Genomic DNA, 24,374 nt, shown 5'->3' with positions numbered 1-24,374 from the left:
GAGTCAACCTTATGCCGGGTGAGATTCGAACTGCCAAATTGCAGGCAGCCAGCAGGCATCTACTGGAGTACTGCATTCTAACCACTGCGGCACCATGGCTCTTATAATGTTATATACCAAACAGAAGGTATATGGTACCTATGCAGGAAACTCACCTGTTTGGTATTTAATATTTCTATAACTCACAGTATATATTAAAAGCTATAATATGAAATGAAACATTACATATTTCAACTAACTAGCTCTGAACCATCTTAACAAGAGTTTAACAGTGTAATATAAAAATTGAATTATGAAACAGCTCAGCCAAAAATTCTAAACAGCCATTTTTCTGAAGGATAGAGCTTGACCAAGTGAAATTACAATTGCTTCTAGCCACTTGTTCAACTAACACAATTCCACATTGCATGAACTAAATGAATAATGGTTTTTCATTTCTTCTCCTGGTATTTTCAATCGTTAAACAAATCAGACTCAAAATTGAGGCTTGTACATGAAACAGTTCTTTTATGTCTTACATTGCTCTTAAATATTGAATAAGCAATTCATGATTATCTCAAATTGAGATGATTTAAATAACTGTTGTTTTATGAAACAGTATGTCCAAATCTCTTAAAAACCCCAGAGAGGAAATGCATGAAATAAGCATGCTTACATTTGTGTGTGCACCTATTTATATGTGTTGTGTAGTTAAATAGTTAACTTCAAATGAACCTTTAAAATATCAAACAGCACAATAAGACATTTATTTTAAAAAATGATAAATGCAAAATACGAAAGTAACCTTTTAAAGAGTTTTATTCAAAGTCAATATTTGTTTCTTTAATATATTATATAAATGTATAAATAATGTCATTTCCAGAGTTCTGCTTTAATAATATGAATCAGTTGGTTTGCATCAATTTTACAATGCCAAATTTTTACAAAAATGAAGATATCAGAAAGGATAGTTTTATTGCATTAAAAAACACTGGACTATGAAAATTTTTTAAAAAATCAACTGGAATAAAGGGTTGCTTTTAGACAATCTTTAAGCTTTTATGGTTAGAATTTCTAACATTCTGCCCAAAATATTTAAAATTATTTTAACATGTCTTGATGCAAATATTGTTCAAAGTCAGAACTGAATTCTCAAATTTTACCTGAGTTTCTTATACTGTATATTGTAACTGATGTATTTCAAGTTGATGATTCAATTTTTCAATGTATGCATGCAAAGCAAAAACTTTACACAATTTCCTAGAGATAGCTATTTAGGTGTTAAGCTACCTCAGATTCTCCCACAACAAAATGAGATAGTAGAAATTACACTTGACAATTTTTGTAAAAATGGGAATGAAACCTGGAGTCCCATTCACAAGCATTGAGGTTTTTAATTAAGATGCAATAAAGGTTCTTTTCATTGCTTTTCTAGTCAGTGATCCATTCTTTCATGTACCTTATGAATAACTTTTTGAGGGACAGAAGCCCCAACCACCAGACTGTATGAATTCAGTCACAAAATTAGCTAACCCAGTTATATAAACATATACAGTAATTTAGAATTTACAGGGGATGTTTCTTCAGAAACTATATCAATTGTTTAAAAATAGGCTTAAGTTACTTCTCCAGAGCAGTTTTTTATATTGTATACCCAACAGATTTGGCACTGTTAACTGATTTGTCAAAAAAAAAAAATGAGGTGGACCTAAAGAATCAAAATGTTGATTCTCAGAAAAGAAATACATTTGTACTCTTCAAGAGCAAGAGCTTCATTAAATGCACACAACACCTATAATGCCAGCTAAAGGCTTTTAAGGACTCATTCCCTATATGATCAAAAGAGAAATGAATACATGCAAAAGAATTCATGCATATTTAAAGGAAACTTCCACAATGAAGTTAAAAGTCTGTAAGCGTTGTAATTCTTAATGCTAATTTGTGACAAGTATTTGTGAACATCACTGCAGCTTTGAATGATCTTGAAATCACTCTATGAGGTAGTGTAGTTTTCTGTAATACATGCTGGTTGTTAGTAGCACTGTTTGGATGGTATATTTGGCCAAATATTTACTAAGTAGATTGACACTATATGTTAGAAATACAAACTTACTTTTCTAGAGGCTAAATTGCTAAACTTAACCAATATCTGAGCATACCAGAGAAGATTGCAGAGTACTCAAATAGTAAATATGCTAGGCAAAAAGTTGTCACAGAAGGATGATTGTGTTCCAAAAACACAGTTACAAAAACTTATATGTTCTGAGGTAGGAAACAAAGAATTCCATTGGCTTTAAAATTTTGTAAACCAGAAAAGGTATTTGAGGTTCAGTAGATAAAGCTTCTATTATTAAGAGCACTATACTATTACAGAATTTATTCAGACTTTCTGTAATTAATACAATGCAGCACTGGCTACAGTAAAATGTTCTAATTGCTTATTTTAGTAGTTAAAATTATTGAAGCTTTAAAGTGGCTTATTTTTATAACTGAACTGTAAGCTACTGAATTTGAACAGCTACAATTAGTTTTACCCATAAAGGTGATTTATTTAAAAAGAGAATTTTCCCAACACGTCCAACTTGGTCCCACAATTAATAATAAAAGTTAAAATCCTTCCCGAACATGTGATCATTTCATTTATCCTTATGAAAACCACATCAAACTTTAAGTAGGAAGCACAAATTAACATAATCTATTATAAATATTTTTATCTGGAGATCATGGAAGGAGAGCAAGCTGTCAAAAGTAAGCACATCTCTAGGGCAGTGACCTAATATTCCCAAAGGTTAAAATTCTTGAAGTGCTTTGTTTTATTATCAAAATCTTAGCACACCTAGATTGGAATTATCAATAAATGTGAAGTAGTGGATGAAACAAATGTTACTGCCTTCCATAGTACTAGACATCTGAAGTAATAAAACTGTGTGGATTTCTTTCTTTTACACTAAATATATTGCATAATTTTTACATGTCATTAGAGAAAAGCCCATTATTACATTTAGGTTTCATTGAGGGTGATGGATATGAAATGCAAAATTAATGCAGCTGCAGTTCTACCTTCTTACATCACGACTCAGACCTTAATCATGCTAGGCTGAATTTTAAAAAGGATTATTCATCTGTAGTGCATTTATCAGTCATTTGTTGACAAAAATCTGTGATACCACTTCCACTCTGCACACACTGTTCCAAGCACAGTGTTTTCTCTGATATTCTTATAGGAACTGGACATAATTCTTGTGCTTGATCATAGCCGGCATCATAGCCTCCTTTCATATGTTGAAAGCTAGAATGCTGATCATTAGACGATATAACAGAAAGGCCAGCAGATAATTCAACACACAATGGTACTGTAGATGAGATATCAGAAGATGCTGCTTGTTCCCTCTCGGTAACCAAAAATGAAAGCGGACATTCAGAGGCAGAGTATTTTGCAAGAATCTGGATTTGCTCATGACTCAGCGCTGCTTCCTTGAATACTTGCTGGCAAAGTCCTGTTAGATTCTGTTTTGTCTCAGCCAGTGTGGACAAAATGTGATCTTTTTCTTTCAGTAAGTTCTCTTTTTCATTTTGCTGCAACAAAAACAGAGAAGTTCTGAGTTTGGTACTGAAATATTGAATGGGCAGGTTTCCACTAAGGCAGAACTATATTTTAGTTTGTTTTGGATTTGAAAAGTGATAATAAAGATTGTTTGGAGTACAGGTAGTCCTTGACTTATGATCACAATTGAGCCAAAAGTTTATGTTGTTAAAGTGACACATTTCTTTAGTGAATTTTACACCATTTTATGACCTTTTCTGCCATAGTTGTTAAGTGAATCACTGCAATTGATAAGTTGGTAACATTATTATTATTATTATTATTATTATTATTATTATTATTATTATTATTATTAATTGGATTTGTATGCTGCCCCTCTCTGCAGACTCGGGGCAGCTAACAACAGCAGTAAAACAGTACAACAAAATCCAATACTAAAAAGCAGTTAAAAAACCCATTATATAAAGACCAATCATACATACAAACATACCATACATAAAATTGTGAAGGCCTAGGGGGAAAGTGTATCTTAGTTCCCCCATGCCTGGCGGCAGAGGTGGGTTTTAAGCAGCTTACGAAAGGCAAGGAGGGTGGGGGCAATTCTAATCTCTGGGGGGAGTTGGTTCCAGAGGGTCAAGGAGGGTCGGGGCCACCACAGAGAAGGCTCTTCCTCTGGGTCCCGCCAAGCGACATTCTTTGGTTGACGGGACCCGGAGAAGACCCACTCTGTGGGACCTAACCGGTCGCTGGGATTCGTGCGGCAGAAGGCGGTCCCTGAGATATTCTAGCATGTTCTTAAAGCTTCTGCTGGGCGCCCCCCCAAGACAGCAACCACTCCCACTGGCCACCGCCCCAAGTGCCTCGGTGTTTTCAGGCATTTCGGGCATCCTTTGGCTCTGCAGCTGGCATGGTTGTTAAGTGAATCTGATTTTGACAAGCATTGATTTTGCTGGTCAAAGGGTTGCAAAAGGTGATCACATTACCTTAGGAAACAGCAACAGTCATAAATATTAACTAGTTGCTGAGCAACTGAATTTTGATCATATGATCACGTGGATGGCTGCAAAGGTTGTAAATATGAAAAATGGTCATAAGTCATTTTTCAGTGCCACTGTAACTTTGAAGTCACCAAATGAACTGTTGTAAATCAAGGACTTCTTGTACATACCAATTCCTTTTCAAGCATAGTATTAATCTCATTTAACTGTGCAATAGGAATACTGTATATAGGATTAACACAACTAAATCATAGAAAAGGAATCCCAAGTAAATACTAGGCAGTATAAACCATACAGTTCACTGGTCATTTGGTGACAAGCGCTGAAGATTTTTCTTCAAAATGAAAGTAGGGTGTCCGGGAGAAAGCATTTTGAAATTCCCTGATATTTCCCTGATGCTTCCCTGTAACTTGCAATCTAGTTAAGGCGTGGTCATAGATGACGACATACCAAACGGCTAAGCCGTGGAGAAATATCGGTAGCTGAGGAAGCAAGTTGTTGCCAGAGTTATGCTCATTTTTGCTTGACTCTGCCAGGCAGCGTGATCCGTTAGTTTTGGGGGTTTTTTACATGATCTTTCCCTGACTTTTAAACATTTTAATAATTTGGTTTTTTCCCCCTGATTTATTCTGCTTTTTTCACGAATTCCCTTATAATTTCCTGATATTTCCCAAACTGCCGATTTCCCTGATAATTCCCTAGTTTCCCAGGTTTGCTGGACACTCTGTGAAAGACAAACTAGATATTAATAATATTACAGGTTTAAATTTACTATGACAAAAGTACATCCTCCAAATGAGAATAGGGCTCAAAATGTAGAATATTCTTTTGCATGATATTACAGCAACACTACCATGTCTCCTGCAGATCTTGAATAATGAAATTAGGGAGATTTTTTTTAAAAAAAGAGTTCAGTAAGGTTCTATATCTGTACATTGATTCGATGGGGCTGACAGCAAAGTGACAGCTGTTAAACAAAGAAGTGCTGGTGGTACTTGCTACATTATATAACTTAAATTAGTTAAAATAATCCCATATTAAAGTTAAAATATTGACTGTTCAAAAAAGGAAGCAATGTTAACATTTCATGTGCTTTTGTTGCTAACAGAAAGAATAGAAAACATTTTAGAATAATATACTAAATATTATATAAACAAGAAATAATGCCGTTGCTCCATATTATGACATTGATTTTTTGATAAAGTATTTCAATATAAAAACTTTAGTAAGTTGCTTTTTAGTGGTAATATTGCTATCTCAGAATATAGATACATTTTTATTTAATTGGTTGTTAAGCATATGCTTTCTAGAACTGCTTCAGAAATTTTCATATAAGCCCGGATCCATGTAGTCCAACACTACTGACATGACCGATAGCCATTCATTTGTATACATAACAAATGAAAAATAAAGTTATACATATTATCTAGAGAAACTGCTCTCTTGGAGCAATTGGTGGGTTTTTTTCAGATTTTTGTCAATTAATGAGTTACAAATCAAAAAATGTTTTGAAAAAACTTGTGCAAATGAAAATAATAAAAAAATTGGTAGCAAAATAAATTATTTCATTTCAATCAGGGGCAGCAAATTTTTATTTATTTATTTATTTTATTATTTTATTTATTTTATTATTTTATTTATTTTATTTTTTTATCTAAGTTGCATTCAGCTAGTGCCAAGTAAGCAAAATATATTCAATATTTTTCTGTAGCTTGAGAGACAGGAAAGGAAAGGAAGAATCAAAATGTTTATTGCTATAAATAAAGATAACCATATATATAGTCAATATTACACAGAATCAAGGATTTATTTGTATTTTTAAATGTATTCACTTCACTTTGGCACATACTAATTCCAGGTCCACTATGGATGGTTTATAATATAAAAACAATACAAATACAGTAATGCAAGGGCAACTAACAAATTGGCTAAGTCAGAGAACTGTTGTGTATAACAAACACATATTAATTGAACAAAACTATCCATACATACCAATTTTTCTATTTCTGTTTCAAGGTTTTGAATACAATCTAGCTTTCGTTTACGACAACGCTGTGCTGCAATTCTATTTTTGCTTCGTCTTCTAATATCATGAATACAATCTAACTCTTCTGCAGTCAATTTGTGCATTTTCAAAAATGACTGGAAGTCATTTCTAGAGAGTGAAATTATCTTCTGTGGATTAAATGGAAGCTTTACCTGGAAGATATAGATATTTGATTAACTTTTCACAACTTAGCAGCATTCAAATCTGAAACCTGAAACCATATTCTTTTGCAATCAGACTCAGTGTACATCTCTCAAAACATTTTTCCAAAGTCAAACTATTAATATTCCATAACAATAATAGTTTTTTCTTTAAAAAATCTATTCTGTCACAGATAATTTACCCACTAGTACATTTTTAAATGTTTAATTTGTGAAAATCCATCTCCCTGTCACAGATAAATAATTAAGTCTTGCTTATTAGAATGATCACATTGAATTGCTTCCTGACCTTGGAAGCCAAAACTGGAAAGGAATAATGTTGTTGCTGGTGAAAAAATGTGCTTACCTCTATTGATACGAACCTTTGCAAAGACTTTAGAACACAGCAGGGGTGAAATACTGTGTTTTCTCATGCCTGTTAGTCATGGGAGAGCCGGTCGCAAAGGGAGCGTGAAGTTCCGCCCACCTACCCAGGCGCCATTTGGTTCTTTTACCCTCTCTGCATGCACAAAGCGTTCTGCGCATGCGCAAAGGGTAAAAGAATTCAAATGGCGGTGTCTTGGTGGGTGGGCGGAGCCTCACACTCCCTGTGCAACCAGCTATCCAACAATTGACAGGCATGAATGAACTGGGAGCATTTCATCCCTGGAAACATAAGACCAGTTTATAATTATAAATAAAATATATACAAATGAGGAGGGTAGACTGTATTCATATTCTTAAAAGAAAGACTGAATGAAGAACATAAAATTAGAAAATCATGCAAGGGTAACGTATGAGGTATGAATATGTAGCTATGTAGAAAGATTCTGGTTAAGACAACCAATGCAGATTTTAATATTCAAATTGACAAAAATGTACATCGATATAATGTACAAAAATTCTCGGCAAAAATATTGAAGAACAGAAAAAATTATTGCATTGGATGGTTTGAGTCATAGCAATATTACACCCTGCAAAACTAGCAAGTAGTGGAAAACCCAACCTAAATAAGAATGGATTTTCTTTTATCTCTAATCTCTTTTTCATGGTGTTTTTTTCAATTTCCACTGTATTGGTTACCATAATTTCAGGGGTATCTTCTTTTCAGTTTGAATGCAAGTCAATAGCACAGTTTTTAACAACAAAGAAAGAAAGAACGTGCAGCCTCACCTCACATTCCTGTTCTCTTGCAGAAAAGGATTCACTATCTCCCTCTGTATCCGTTTCAGAATCCTCTTCCAAATTTATCACGCACGAATAAGGACATTGCTCAGGTTGTGGTTCTGGAATACAGTCTCCACTATTAACTTCGGTGATACCTTCAGTATTGAGATTACTGATGAAAGGACAAGTGACAGAGCTCAATGTTGTAAAAGTTCTTGGAGGGCCATTCTCTGGACTGTCAGTGATTCTGATTCCTAACCAAGGACATTCAGTTTTCTTTTCTGAACAGCTTTGTTCTGAAATTTCTTTTGGCAATGCAGGAGACAAGTTTATCTGATATGCTGTATCTGTGTTGTAAACATCGCTCCAAAATCCTTTTGCTAACTGTTCTGCTATCTCTCTCTCCACACTGCTTCGATGGCTAGGTGATGTACTATTCACATTTCCCTGCTCGTACAAATTAGATTTTGGAGTTGGGTCCACAGCAGTGTTTTCACTTATTGGTTTGCAATTTTCAGCTTCCACAGCATTGTCATTTTTTTCAACCACTGTATTGCTCTGCATACCATTTAAAGTTAAATTGCAGTATTGATCATATGGATTTAAGAAAGAAGCAGAATAAAGTCCATGAGTAGCCCCAGAAGAATTATGATGGACAAAGTGAGAATCTGTCTTTTCTGCTAAACATTCAGCACTCTTAACTTCATTTGTGAAGTCTTCATTTCCATTTTCTTCCATTGCTACCTGAGTATCTTCACATTTTACATCTGAATGCACAACTGTACATTCAGGAGGTTTTTGTATAGCACCAGTAATATTTGATTCAGCCTGATGAATAGTAGTAGTACCAGATGTTACCTGAATTTCATTAATACCAGGACTCACTTCTAAAAGAGGGATTTTATCAGTCTCCAAAGCTTTTTTAAATTTCCTGTATTTGGGGCAGAGGGAGTCCACTTTAAAAAACTGATCCTTTTCTGATACAGGGTCATGTATTTGACTAGAACTGTCTTGCAGTAGGGACACTGCTGAAATTTGTTCAGTACTGTTTGCCTTCAGCTGAGAATTTTTAGCACATTCATTTTGCATGATTTTATCGTCCTCATCAATTTCTAAATCTCTAGCATCGACACTTTCCATTTTACTGAACTGTTTCTGACAACTTGTTTTGCAACATTTTGGTTTTGGATATTCCTGCTGTCCTGATTTATGATCCAGAAACTTGAATTTAAGAAACTGAAAGCAAGATTCTTCAATGTCATGTATTCCCAAGAACTCAGCACACTTGCAAACATCAGCCACATTGTCCTTATCTAAAATAAGTTTAGAAGAATAAGCGAATTGAAGTAAAGGTTCAAATCCTTTCAGTGTAACCTGTTCAGTTGAAGAAAAGACAGATGCACATTTGTTATGAAAATGATAAAAGATTATGTATAAGAATATTTGTGGCAACCTATTAAAATATGAAATAATAATATACAATACAATATATAATATACAAATAAAACATCATAATATACAATATATTAGTATTAATACTAGTTTGTCCAGATATAAGGATAGGTTTAGTCTTTCTTGGCTTGTTTTGTATAAGCTTAACTAAAAATCCTCTTTCATATTGCAGAACTGACCTATGCTTGTTTCTGACCAATATTAGTATGGAGAAATCCAAGAAAGTAATCAAGAGATCAAAGCTTACAAAAGAAATGATTATAGATTATTCCAATTAGAGATTTTTCTATTCTTGATCTGGAAAGTGAGTAGGTTAAAAACACTGAAGGATTCCATACCTCCTCCTTGTTTCTTTTTCTTCCCTTATTATCTTTGCTTCTATTTATATGTTATATAATAAAACTCTAATTAAAATACATACACATAAAAGAAGATACTTCTACTAAAAAAAAAAAATCACTGCACTTGTTTCAAGGCTCTAGAATAGTTTATCCCCCAAAATATTCAAAAGACTCAAAAGCCAAAGTAGAATAAATATTCAAATGACATTTCAAGTTTGCTTCTTCACTAGGTTCCTCCACAACATATGGAGGAGAGTTGATAATCTTTTATTTGGAAAAGATTCTAAAAATACAGACCACAAATTAACTGTCTTTCAAATAGATAAATTGCACAATCCAAACCCAAAATAAACCTGTGACTGGAGCCTATGTATTTAGGGTAATATATGAATTCCAAAATACCAATCACGGATGTGCAAAATAAGTTTAAAATGGAAACTTTGAGCCAAAACTTTTGAAAGCAGGTAGTCCTTCACATAATTAGAACCAGAGTTGCTGTTGTTTTTGTTAAGTGAGCCAAGCCTGATTTTATTATCTCTTTTGCCACACTTGTTAAGCAAATCACCATTAAGTGAATCACATTGTTAAGCAAGTCTGGCTTCCCTCATTGAATTTGCTTGTCAGATGCCAGCTGGGAAGGTTGCAAATGGCAATGACATGATCACAGGACCCTGCAACTGTTGTGAATACATGCTGGTTGCCAAGGGACTAAATTTTTATCACATGAATCCAACAGTTGTAAGTACAAGGACCAATTTTTAAGTCACTTTTTCAGTGCAGTTGTGATTTTGAAAGGTCACTAAATGAACGGTTGTAAGTCAAGGACAACATGCAGTCCAGAAAGCCTGATCTACAGTATCATGTTTATTATAAGTTCATATTGAGGAAAACTTAATTTAGTCCTTTAAAATCTACTAAGAGTCTACACAATTACACATTAAACCACTTTTTTTCCTAACAGAAATTATAAAAGAAACAGAAATGCTCAAACATTAACACTAATAGTCCACATCCAATTTCTTATTAAGACAAAAAAGTTTCAAATATTTGCCTGAGGGGAAAAATAGTTTAATCATTACTTTTCTAAACATTGAAACCCGTAAAAGACTTATGGGATTGACAATAGCAGCTCATACAGCACAGTACTGTCCACACAATTGTGACTATATTTCAAAAGACTAATAGTTTAATGCATGGCACTCCAAAGTTTTCCCACAAGCACAACCTGTGAGTTAGGTTGGGCTAAGAATGTAAGTTTTCATGATTGAAAGTAATCCTGTTTCCCCAATCTTTTAAATAAGAAATGTTGGTACTTAAATAGCAATAGTATATAGGGCTTTCTGAAAGCAAAGACTTCACCTTTGAATTATTGCTTTTTTTTCAAGGATTCCGTATCATATTTATCATCCTTCTACTGGTATGTAATTACAGTTTAGTAATGACTTAAAAGATAGGCCATAACTTAACCAAAACAGGTTAAATTGTGTCCTGAAGCTTTATATAATCTTTTGTACCCTTATTTATCGCATTTCATGTCAGATGCATGGAAATGCACTGCCATAAAATAATATACATTAGTTATAGCAATCCTAAAAATACTAAAAACCACCCAATTATTTGATCATCTTATGAGAGTTGCTAGTGCTGATACCATAAAATTAAGAGATTGAACTGAATGCACATTTCTCTTCCATATTTAACTGGAAGGCTTTGGAAACCAAATAATACCTTAACACCCCCCTATGTGAGCTCCATACCCACTAATTGGGTTGCTCCTTGGCAAGATTTTTATAGAAATTTAATAAATAAATCTCAACTCTAATGTATATGGGGATTTTTTTTCTTAATTGTAAATAGTTGCTGGAATTCCTGTATCTTTATCTCATGCATTAGGAAAAAAAATCTTACTAAAGAAAACTGAAAATTGTGTTTTGAAAAGAATTATTTTTTTATTTAGGCTGCTGCCAAACAGCCTTTTAATAAGATAAATATTTATTTCTGGTGATGTTTTAGCACTTAGACATTTACAATACCTCATTTTTTAAAACTGCAACTCAAGTTTTATCTGCAATGCTTTAAGAATTGTGTATACAACATATGTGTGTGAGAGAGAGGAGGAGGAAGAAATACATTTATGCACACACACATACACACAATATGCTGAATACTAGTAATCCATTGTGGTTTCATTCCAGGCCACAAAATACTGGAACGGTTTCACTTCAAAATTCTATACCATTGGACTCAATCCTAAATAAAGCCAGTAACTTTCAGCATTTTCTTAGTGTTCCTGTTGCTTCCCCCTTTTCATCTACCAAATGGCTTTTTTCAAATAGATCCATGTTTTCCATTTTTCTTAGTACCATGTTACTTCTGAAACTAACAGCGAATGCCTCTCATTTTTAAATGGATTTCTTCCAAATACAGTGATACCTCGTCTTACAAACCCCTTGTCATACAAACTTTTCAAGGTAGAAACCTGGAGTTTAAGATTTTTTTGCCTCTTCTTCCAAACTATTTTCACCTTACAAACCCAAGCCGCCGCCACTGGGATGCCCCGCCTCCAGACTTGTTGCCCGTGAAGCACCCGTTTTTGCGCTGCTGGGATTCTCCTGAGACTCCCCTCCATGGGAAACCCCACCTCCGGACTTCCGTGTTTTTGCAATGCTGCAAGGGAATCCCAGCAGCGCAAAAACGGGTGCTTATCTAGCAACGGAAGTCTGGAGGTGGGGTTTCCCAGCGAGGGGAGCCTCAGCGAAATTGCAGCATCACAAAAACATAGAAGTCCAGAGGTGGGGTTTTGAGGACTTCCGTGTTTTTGTGATGTTGCAATTTCGCTGAGGCTCCCCTCGCTGGAAACCCCACCTCCAGACTTCCATTGTCAGCGAAGCACCCGTTTTTGCGCTGCTGGGATTCCCCTGCAGCATCACAAAAACACGGAAGTCCAGAGGTGGGGTTTCCCATGGAGGGGAGCCTCAGGGAAATCCCAGCAGCGCAAAAACGGGTGCTTCGGCTGGCAAAAGGGGTAAGTTTTGGGCTTGCACGCATTAATCGCTTTTCCATCTTACAAACTTTTCACCTTACAAACCTCATCCTGGAACCAATTAAGTTCGTAAGATGAGGTATCACTGTACCTCCTTCTCAGTGAACTCCTGTGTTATTTAAATCAAAGGGCAAGAAGAATTTAGAAAAGTTTATCTGGAAGGCAAATAATAGTTTAAATTCTTTTCCTTTAGCTCCTCTTCATTCCTGAAGTACATTTATGATTTTTTCCTCTCCACCTAAAACTCTCTTTTGTTTACAAATATTCAATTATGAGAGAAAACTAAAACAAAACTGGTTATTGAAAGAAAGCTAACGTAAGGAAGGAAGGAATTAAAATAGGAAACAAATGGCTTTGAGGAAGTGGAAACAGCTATATCTCCTACCTATTTTGATCCTGATTTAGAAAACACAAGTGCTTTCTTAGCTCTAGTGGAACTTGCCTGATAAACTTTTAAATTATTTGATATAAAAAAACAGATATTTGGTGCAAAACAAATTATACAAATGGAACTGCAACACAATGTTACAAACTGGCTTGTCAAGGGGGGTGGGAAAGGGGGGAGCAGATTGATCTCTCTTATATATGCAAGCTAATAACCTTAAAAAGAAAACAAATGTCTTCTTTTGGTCTTGATTCAATGATTATCCTATTATTTGCAAAGATTTTATATTGAAATGGTTGGTTTGCTGAGAGATTAGGTATGTGAGGGATGTATTATATTTTATGAATAATAATACCATCTGCAATATTGTTTATTTTCTCTTAATTATTTTCCTTAATTCTGTGTTAGATGGGGAACACTGTCTAGCTAGCTTCCAAGGAACGTTTATACAAATCCAATTAAATAAATAAAAAAAATATCATGTTTTTCTGGAAATAGTATTTGCCTATGCAGTTGAGGCACAATTTGTGAACTTTGATTTACTAATAATAAGCATATATTCTGAGTAACTTTAAATGTAGTACAAAGTAAGATTATACAAGTAAAAGCAAATGCACTTACCTCTTCAGGTAAAATTATTACAAGATCTGATTCTAACTGACCCACAATTCTTGAACGAAAATAGACACTGCAGGCTGCAAGCACTGAACGATGGGCTCGAAATCTCTGGTCTTCTACTAAGATAGTAACATCACAAAAAAGATCTTGCTTTCTCTGTTCATCAAGACTAAGGAGAATGTTCGTACTATGTACTGAAGATTCATACGCAAAAACAACACTGTTCCTTTCACTTAAAGGCATTCTGTACAACAAACGTCGATTAAAATCTCAGAGGAAAACATGCTTCGTCTCTTCACATCTGAAATAAATAAAATTTACAAAATGTTAAATATATTTAAGCCAACAAAGTATGTGACAAAGTGATCATAAAGACTTGGGTTAATATCACCCAAGTCAAAGCATATTGTTTCCACTTAGAACACAGACCCTGGAGAAACCTCTCATTCTTATTATTACCACTATTACAGAAAAAAAAAATTCTTTCCTTGGATTATAGGAATTTGCTAATGTTAACATTTTTAACTTAGAACAGTTTTGGTGCACTTTTTATTATTCTGCTTCAACATTTTATATTTAATTATGTGGTGTGTTTTCCTGATAACATTAGCCTATTCATTTAAAAAAATTAATCTATGTCATAACTGTATGCTGTATTTTCTACTTTAAAATCCATCTGAACACAGGCTTGTTTTTTAAACATCTCCAAAGTCTGATAAATTTTCATAAGCCTTCATTTGCAACCCTACTTGTCTTCAAACTACCTTATCTAATACTATCAGCTGCTCCTGTTTACACCTTCTGTACTAAGTTAATTGTGAAGCAATAAGGGTAACATGTGCTTGCACTTATTGCCAACCTACAGATTATACTCACTTAGATACAAACAGATCCAGTACTTTATACATAATTCTGAAGTGGTAACGAGAATTACCCTGTTTCCCCAAAAATAAGACCCAACTGGAAAATAAGCTCTAGCATCATTTTTCAAGATGCTTGTAATATAAACCCTACCCACCAAATAAGCCCCAGCTAAGATCATCAGCTAGATCAGGGGTAGGCAAAGTTGGCTCTTCTATGACATGTGGACATCAACTCCCAGAATTCCTTAGCTAATCATGCCAGCACAGGAATTCTGGGAGTTGAAGTCCATATGTCATAGAAGAGCCAACTTTGCCGACCCCTGAGCTAGATGGATACAATTACAGTGATCCCCCGCTCTTTGCGAGGGTTCCGTTCCAGGACCCCCCGCAACGAGCGGGTTTTCGCGAAGTAGCGCTGCGGAAGTAAAAACACCCTCTGCGCATGTGCAGAGGGTGTTTTTACTTCCGCAGCGCTAGCGAGGAGCCTAAGATTGGGGGCGGCGCGGGTGTTTTAAAACATCCCCGCCGACATGAGGGGCTCGCTAGCACACCCCCAAACCCGGGTTGGGGGTTCGGGGGTGTGCTAGCGAGCCTCCCATGTCGGCGGGGATGTTTTAAAACACCCGCGCGACTTTCCAATGAGTCCCGAAGACAAACGCGTTGTCTTCGGGACTCATTGGAAAGTCGCGCGGGTGTTTTAAAACATCCCCGCCGACATGAGGGGCTCGCTAGCACACCCCCAAACCCGGGTTGGGGGTTCGGGGGTGTGCTAGCGAGCCTCCCATGTCGGCGGGGATGTTTTAAAACACCCGCGCGACTTTCCAATGAGTCCCGAAGACAAACGCGTTGTCTTCGGGACTCATTGGAAAGTCGCGCGGGTGTTTTAAAACATCCCCGCCGACATGAGGGGCTCGCTAGCACACCCCCAAACCCGGGTTGGGGGTTCGGGGGTGTGCTAGCGAGCCTCCCATGTCGGCGGGGATGTTTTAAAACACCCGCGCGACTTTCCAATGAGTCCCGAAGACAAACGCGTTGTCTTCGGGACTCATTGGAAAGTCGCGCGGGTGTTTTAAAACATCCCCGCCGACATGGGAGGCTCGCTAGCACACCCCCGAGCCCCCAACCCGGGTTTGGGGGGTGGTAGGAAGCTCCCATTGTTGGCGGAGACCTTTTAAAACACTCGCGCGGCTTCCAAACCGAGTCCTGGAAGCCGCGCGAGTGTTTTAAAAGGTCTCCGCCAACAATGGGAGCTTCCTACCACCCCCCAAACCCGGGTTGGGGGCTCGGGGGGGGGTGCTACGAAGCTCCCATTGTTGGCGGAGACCTTTTAAAACACTCGCGCGGCTTCCAAACCGAGTCCTGGAAGCCGCGCGAGTGTTTTAAAAGGTCTCCGCCAACAATGGGAGCTTCCTACCACCCAGCTGAGTCGGGGAGCGAGTTCGCTCCCGGACTCAGCACGAAAGCCCCGAGTGACAGCGCCAAGGAACGGGCCTGTCCACGCTGTCTCTCGGCGCTTTCCAGCTGAGTCGGGGAGCGAGTTCGCTCCCGGACTCAGCTGGAAAGCGCCGAGAGACAGCGTGGACAGGCCCGTGCGGCGAGAATGAACGGCGTGGGCGGGCGAAGGGCGGGCGGCAGCGAGGAGTTTGCGTGGGCGGTGGGGAAACTCCTCGCTGACGCCAGCAAGAGGGGGAAGACCCAGGGAAGCCGCTGCCATCTACGCATGCGTGCCCGGCACGCATGCGTAGATGGTATTTTTGACTTCCGGGTTGAAAAATAGCGAAGTACCCTATTCGCAATGGTTGGGGACGCAATAAACGGGGGATCACTGTAGTACCATATTTTCCCCAAAATGGGACCTAAATAGAAAATTAGCCCTGATGCATCTTTTGGAACAGAAAATAATGTAAGATCAGGTCTTATTTTCGATGAAACACGGAAGCAGAACTGATAATATTGGGTGAGAATACACTGAGACGTGAAACAGTCTTTCATATTTAGTTCTACTTCAATACAATTTTACATGAGCAGAATTTTCTAGCCAACATGGCTAATGCTATGTGGCAAATGATAATTCTGTGCAGGGTAGATGGATCATTACTGATAGAATTGATAGAAACAGGAAGACTAATTGTCATTGTAACAATTTATAAAACAGAACCTCATTTAAGTACAATGTAACTTAAATGAAACAACAGTAAGCCATTTAATGTATTTTCTTCCATCTATTCATCATGAACAGATATCGTCAGACAGAATTGCAGAACCTAATCAGGAATTGCACCACTTGATAGAACTCTCTAAATATAAATGAAGATCAGTGAGGCACAAATCTGTCAATAAACTATCTAAATGCCAGATACAGGGAGAGCATTTTTGCTCTATTTTCCAGTGAAGATCCATACAAAAGCCATACCCAATCATTTTCTTTCCTGTTCTTTCAAACACAGTAAAGGAATAACTAGTGTTTTTCCCATCAAGAAAAAAATTGCACTTGCCTTTTCTTCACATGAATTATAAAGACATATTTCAATTTATAGGCAAGTTAAACCACTTTTTCCTTCTGCATCATTCTAGATAAATAAACGTTGCTGATGTAGAACAAATTGTGCAAGTGGAACTGCAACATGATGTTACAAACTGGTTTGTCAAAGAAAAAAATGGGGAGAGCAGCAGAATGACCTCTCTTAAATATATGGACAAATAAGCTTTAAAAACCCCAAATTTATTCTCCTACTTGACATTCTGATTATTATACTATATGGCCAGTGGTGAAAGCCATTTTTTAAATTACCAGTTCTGTGGGCGTGGATTGGTGGGCATGGCAGGGGAAGGATACTGCAAAACCTCCATCCCCACCCTACTCCAGGGGAAGGGTACTACAAAATCCCCATTTCCTCCCCACTCCTGGGGGAAGGATATTGCAAAATCTCTATTCCCACCTCATTCTGGTGCTAGCCAGAGGTGGTATTTGCCGGTTCTCTGAACTACTCAAAATTTCCGCTACCGGTTCTCCAGAACCTGTCAGAACCTGCTCGATTTCACTCCCATGTATGACTATTTGCAAATATTTTATACTGAAATGGTTGGTTTGATGAGAAATTTGGCATGTGGGGTATGCATTTGCTTCTTGTTGATGTTGAGTTTCGGGATGCATTTTAAAACTTAACAATACAATTTGTGTTAGTTTAACTGGGCTCAGTACCTATGGAAAGAACACTAGTCAGTACATGTTTGTAAGCTTTTAATAATCTGGCCCCCAGTGGGAGTGGGTTGCATGCTGTTTTACTATCCATGCTATTCATTCATGGATTCCTTTTCCCAGCCGGCATAGCAATTACCATAAACATCAAAAGAAATCCTATACCATAGAAATGGAAAGAAAAATCATTTGGGAGATGAGAGTCATCTGAAAACAGGCTCCGTTTTTAAACATCTGAATAAATGAAGAACGAAAATATAATATAGTGTGAACCACTGTGATTCTGTGTCATTCAGTGATACAAAAATATAAATAAATTGAACTAGGTTCCATGTCTGAGACTAGAGTTCTCTATTTTATCAGTGTTGCTTAGGATTTATGTGACTGAGTGTGTTTTTCTTGTTAACTGACCTTTCACCAATTTTTCTGCAATAGGTGGTATCAGTAGTATGGATTTATAACCATAACACTAAGATTAAAAACAAGTTAGATTGGAATTTCACTGCCCAGAATCTCTGAAGTGTTTAAAGGTTTGTTCTGATAAAACAGAACAAGTTCAATGTTTTGAATTTTGTTCTGTCACAATGCAGCCACAACTTGCAGCACTGCAACCTTCACACTTATTATCAGATGGATCTTACGTTCCTCCAGATGACATTGTACTCCAAATCTTATCACTCATTGTTACCATTATGAAAGGTAACTGTATTGCAAAATCTAAAACCTGTCCCAAATCTTGCTTTAAACTAAATATTCAAAGTCTCTAAGATGCAAAAAAGAAACAATCCTGAATGCTTTGCTAAATCACATATTCTCAGGTGATTTGATGTTTTCTGTACTGTATTTTTATACTGCTTCTACTAAATTAATAAATGAAAGAGAAGGCTAAGAAGAATTCAGAAAAATATGAGATCTTACAGTTATCATTATTGAGGTTAAGAAAATTCCAAACACCAGATAAATTTTAGATGACCCCTGACAAGAGTAGGATGGGAGTTGCGAAACTACTTGACTTCTTGGCTTTTGATAACATCAAGCAATGGTATCCTGCTGAATTGGCTCAGAGGATTGGAGATGGGAGACAGGTGTTGTACTGATTTATCCTCCTCTGAAGTTGACTGCAATTGGTGGTGATTGGGAAGGAGATATTCCACTCTCAACCCCCATGTGCAATGCTGCACGATTTGGTGCTCTCTCCTATTTAATGTTACTTGAGACTGTTGAGTAAGTTCATCCATCGCCATGGGATATTGGTACACTGATAATAACCAATTATATGACAAATTAAGCAATTCTATTAATGTCTTGCCACAGTGACTGGAGCTGTGAGGCTATGGATGGGGAACAAGACTTCAGCTGAACACCGCAAAACTGAATGCCTTTGGGTTTTGCAGGCTGATGGTTCTAGGATTATATCATCTATGGTGTTGTATGGGGTTGCACTGCCCAGACATAGTCAATGCAAAATCTCGGGCTTCTGGAGCTTAACTCACAACTTTTGCTGAAAGACCAGGTGGTACTTATGGTTAGGAGGACCTTTTACACTTCCTTTGTGTGCCACTTGCACCCGAGATGCTATATTCACAATCGCTTATGTCATAATCATATCTAGGTAGGACGATTGTAATACAGATGGATCTGTCTTTTAGGAGTATCTGGAAGCTTCAAGAAGTATAAAATAGGCGTTGATTGCTTACCTGAACGCCTCTTCTCGTACGGTGAGCGGGTACAGCAGTCACATGGGTTGCTCATGTCCAATCCGGTGGAACTGAGCCTAGTGTTAAAAAAGCTTGCCAGATCCGCCCCTTCCCCAGAATTCGCGAATCCATAGACTAGGCTCAGCTGTGAAGCTCTGTAGTGTTCAACTCTTATTGTTAGAGGAAAAGGATTATAAAAGGTAAAGAAGACACATACATGGGCGGGAAGTGACTGCTGTACCCGCTCACCGTACGAGAAGAGGCGTTCAGGTAAGCAATCAACGCCTATTCTCCGTACTGAAGGAGCGGGTCCAGCAGTCACATGGGACATACCCAATAGATGGTCCCTAGGGAGGGATTAGATTGCTATCGTGTGAGATAACGGATTGGAGTACCCTTCTGCCGAAGGCAGCGTCCGCTGAAGCGTAAGCATCAATCTTGTAGTGCCTGATGAAGGAATTTGGCGAGGCCCAAGTGGCTGCTTTGCAGACCTCCTCCAACGGGGCTTGAGTCGCCCAAGCGGCCGAGGTGGCTGCGCTCCTGGTGGAATGCGCTGTGATGTTCCTTGGGACTGAGAGGGAGGCCGATTCATAGGCCTTAGATATAGTCCCTCTGATCCAACGGCCTATTACTGTAGAAGACACTTTGGCCCCCATGACTCTGGGGTGATAGGCTATAAACAGTGCTTCTGACCTCCGAAAGGGTCCAGTGCGTTGGATATAGATTCTCAGCGCTCTAATAAGATCCAGGGTGTGCCATCTAATTGCCAAGGGATGGTCTCGTTGGAGGCAGAAGGATGGTAGGACAATATCCTGAGTTCTGTGGAACATGGAACTGACCTTGGGTAAGAAGGTGGGGTCCAGTCGCAAGACTACCTTGTCCTGATGAAATTGACAAAGGTCCTGCCTGATTGAGAGGGCAGCCAACTCCGAAATGCGTCGTGCAGAGGTAATAGCCACCAGGAATGCTACCTTAAAGGATAGGTACCTGAGGGACGCCGATTTTAGGGGTTCGTATGGTGCCTGCGTGAGGGAATGGAGAACCCGTGGCAAATCCCAGGATGGATACCTGTGGACCTTGGAAGGTCTGAGGTTGGCTATGCCCTTGAGGAATTCCTGAACTTCAGGGAAGGATCGGAGAGGCTGTCTGCGGGGACCCCCTAGGACAGATGAAATGGCTGCCAGATGACGCCGGAGGGTGCTGTTGGAAAGTCCTTTATGGAAGCCTTGCATAAGGAAGGAAATGATTCTGTGTATGGGGATGCACAGAGGAGAGAGACCTTCCTGTAGACACCACTGGTGAAACTTGGACCACGTGTGGTCGTAGATTCGATTGGTCGAACCCCTTCTGGCCTTTAAAATGACCTCCACTGAATCGGGGTCATGACCACGCAGTTCTAAGTCTCTCCTGATAACAGCCAGGCGGTGAGATGGAACCACTCCGGGTCTGGATGGAATGAGGCCCCCTGCCGCAGCATATCCCCCGAAACGGGGAGTCGCCAAGGGTCCTGGACGGACAGCTGTTGGAGATCCGCGAACCAGGGCCGGCGGGGCCAATGAGGGGCGATTAAGATTACTCGGGCCCTCTCGGTGAGGACCTTGTGAATCACGTCCGGGAGAATTGGAATTGGAGGAAATGCGTAGAGTAGGCCTGGAGGCCATGGACTCCGGAGGGCATTGATTGCTTCCGCTCCCGGGGATGGAAATCTGGAAAAGAAGCGAGGGAGTTGGGCGTTCGCATTGGTCGCGAAGAGATCCAGGATTGGTAGGCCGAATCTGAGGCTGATTTGATGGAACAGGTCTTGATGGAGGTTCCACTCTCCTGGGTCTATCGTTGCTCGAGATAGCCAATCCGCCTGGACGTTGAGGCTCCCCGAGATGTGGTCGGCTAGGAGCGACCGAAGATGTTTTTCCGCCCAAAGGCCTAACTTGAGGGCCTCCCTCATGAGGGCCTTGGATCTCGTGCCCCCCTGTCTGCAGATATGGCTTTTTGTGGCAATGTTGTCGGTGAGAATGAGAACGTGCCGGTTGGGAATGCGAGGAGAGAAATGCTTCAGAGCCAGGGAAACGGCTCTTAACTCTAGCCAATTGATTGGCCTGGAAGCTTCCTCCGGGGACCACGTGCCCTGGGCTATCATCCCCTGGGCGTGGGCGCCCCATCCCGATAGACTGGCATCTGTGGTGATGACAAATTGATCCGGGCACCTGAACGGGGATCCTTTGTCCATGGCCGGAGACTTCCACCACTTGAAGGATCTGCGAACACTTGGTGGGATGACAATGCGACGATTTGAGTTGCTGTGCCCCGATCTCTGAAAGGGTAATAGGAGCCACTGGAGTTCCCTAGCATGAAGGCGAGCCCAGGGAATGATGCCTATGCATGACACCATCTTCCCCAAAAGGGATGACAGAGTTACTATGGATACTGAAGAATTAGATAAAATGTTAGAAATTAACTCCCCTATACTGAGTTTTCTCTCGGGAGAGAGAAAAACCTGGGAGGATTCTGAATTAATAATGGATCCCAGGTGTAAGATGGATGTGGAAGGTTGGAGATGACTTTTATCAAAGTTGATGGAAAATCCATGGTCCTGAAGGACTGACATGGTGACAGAAAGGTCTGTTTTCACTTTCTCTAGGGAGTTCCCATGAATCAAAATATCATCAAGATAACATAAAATGTGGATGGGAGACGCCCGGATATAGGCCGCCAGGGACCCCAAGAGCTTTGTAAAGACCCGAGGGGCCGAGGAAAGGCCAAATGGCATCGCCCTATACTGGAAATGCCTGCCTTGAAAGGAAAAACGTAAAAATTTTCTGTGGCATTTGGCTATAGGAATGTGGAGGTAGGCCTCAGTGAGGTCTAAGGAGACCATGAAATCTCCCGTGTGGATGGCGGCCAAAATAGAAGATAAGGAGTGCATCTTAAACTTCCTATATTTGATGAATAGGTTTAGCTTCTTTAAATCCAAAATAGCTCTCCAACCTCCGGAGGACTTTGGAACCATAAATAGGATGGAGTAAAAACCTAGGCCCTTCTGACCGGAAGGAACCGGTTGAATGGCTCTGATGGACAATAAATGAGAAATGGCCTCCTCCATACGGTTACAATCTGAGGAGGACCTGGGAGAAGGGCAGGAAATAAAACGTTTCGGGGGAGGAGAAATAAATTCTAAAAGAAGGCCTGTTTGAACAGTGTCAATGACCCAGGGGTCCTTGGAGGTGAGACGCCAATTAGAGGCGAAATGGGCTAGGCGACCCCCTATGGGAATTGAGGAAAGATTACCATCTAGGTTTTTTTGAAGCCCTGTTAGAGGACGCTCCCCTTGGGAAGCGAAAACCTCTGCCCCTGGAGTTCCTACCTTGGGAACGAAAGCGGGGGGAATACTGACCTGGAGATCTCTGATAGGAAGCCGCTTGATCTTGCTGGCGCCCTGGGCGACGAAAGGACTGCGTTTTGGTAGCCTTTTTTGTGGTTGGACCCAAAACTTTCTTCTTGTCCGTGGTTTCCGTGAGGAGTGGATCCAGAAGATCACCGAAAAGAAGGTCGCGCTTTAAGGGTCCCTGGGATAACTGCCACTTCTGGCGTACTCCCGCTTGCCAAGGGCGAATCCATAGGAGTCTTCTTGCCGTTGTAGAAGCTGCAATAGACTTAGCAGAAAATCTAGTAGAATGCAAGGTGGCATCAGCCACGTACTGGGCAGCTGCAAAGACCTTGTTGAAGTCTTGTTGACCTCTCAAGTCATCGGGAGGAATATGCTGTTGAAGTTGACGAAGCCACAGCAGCATGGCTCTGGAGAAAAAGGAAGCTGCTGCAGAACTTTTAATGGCCCAGGAATCTGCGGTGAATCCTCTTTTGAGCATTTGTTCAATCCGCTTGTCCTCTGGGCGGAGGACTTCCTCCGCTTCGCCTGGCACAGCCGCTGCCGAGTGAAGGATCTTGACAGGTTCATCCGGTTTGGGAAAAGATAGAAGCTCTTCATAGGAAGAGGAAAGTTTGTACAACTTTCTGTCCTTGGTGGAGGGATTAAGGCCAGAGGCTGGGAAATCCCACTGTTTGAGTAAAGCATCTTTAAACAATTTAGGCATAGGAATTACCTCGTTATCCTCCTGTTCCTCTGTGAAGTAAGGTAAATTCTCCTCCGGGGGATCAGTGGAAGTGGAGGCTTGTTTCTCCTGGGCCGCTAATCCCGTAGAAATTCTAGCTTTGAGGAGGAGAGATTTGAATAATTGAGAAGGAAAAATAGTAATTGGAGAAGGAACCTTTATTTGGGATTCCTCATCATCTGAGAGGCCTTGAAAGGGATCCTCATCATCCTCCATATCCTCATATTCGTCCTGAGAGGAATCTGAATCATCCTGAATAGGAGCTCTAACCGCTGGGGAAGAACCCAAGGGGCGGGAGGGACGAGGAGGAGGAGGAGGTAAGGGAAGCTCATTGATGGTGGAGAGTTTGGCATCAATGGCCTTGGACAACACAGCAAAAATAGATTGGAACTCAGGAGGTAAAGTAGAAATATCAGCAGGAATGGCAGAAGAATCCCTAAAGGCCTGGGAGGTTCCTGGCTGGGGGGAATCTTCAATAATATCTGGTTCCCCTGGACCTATGCCCCATAGGTTAGGTTGGGGTCTGTCTAGGTTAGGCTCATCCAGAGATAACACAGGGACCCCAGAAGGAGGTAGACTAGAAGCCTCTGGGGGGTCTTGACTACTGAGTACTTGGGCCTGTACTTTCAAACGTTTTGCTGATTTGTCATGGATTCTTTGTAGGGCTAGGTCCCTTCTCTTCTCGGCCCTGGTGACCTTGGTCGAGGGGCGGGCCCCTGGAGAAGAGGAGGAAGAGGCCTGGGGGATACTAGTAATCTCATCGCCTGTAGGCCTGGCCTCTCTGGGACCTTTAGT

At 39.8% G+C, this 24,374-nt stretch overlaps 1 protein-coding gene across 4 annotated transcripts in view; it reads right to left on the bottom strand.

Annotated features, from left to right (window-relative positions):
* Positions 1-780: 780 nt before the first annotated feature.
* BACH1 (BTB domain and CNC homolog 1) overlaps positions 781-24,374 on the bottom strand; it is a 34,383-nt gene continuing 10,789 nt past the window's right edge. For 3 of the 4 annotated variants that reach the window (XM_070750307.1, XM_070750309.1, XM_070750310.1), the window contains exons 2-5: positions 13,718-14,015; positions 7,882-9,249; positions 6,514-6,720; positions 781-3,555 (exon numbers count right to left, since the gene is read on the bottom strand). In XM_070750307.1, the coding sequence (XP_070606408.1) occupies positions 3,094-3,555; positions 6,514-6,720; positions 7,882-9,249; positions 13,718-13,957 (2,277 nt within the window). In that variant the 5' untranslated portion in view covers positions 13,958-14,015 and the 3' untranslated portion in view covers positions 781-3,093. Of the gene's footprint in view, positions 3,556-6,513; positions 6,721-7,881; positions 9,250-13,717; positions 14,016-14,590; positions 14,905-24,374 lie in introns of those variants that run through there. The other variant, XM_070750311.1, reaches the window with a different exon arrangement.

Source organism: Erythrolamprus reginae, chromosome 4 (genome assembly GCF_031021105.1).
Source record: "Erythrolamprus reginae isolate rEryReg1 chromosome 4, rEryReg1.hap1, whole genome shotgun sequence".
Lineage (NCBI taxonomy): Eukaryota > Metazoa > Chordata > Lepidosauria > Squamata > Dipsadidae > Erythrolamprus > Erythrolamprus reginae.
Note: the sequence above shows the minus strand (reverse complement) of the source record. Positions and strands in the feature narration are given on the sequence as shown.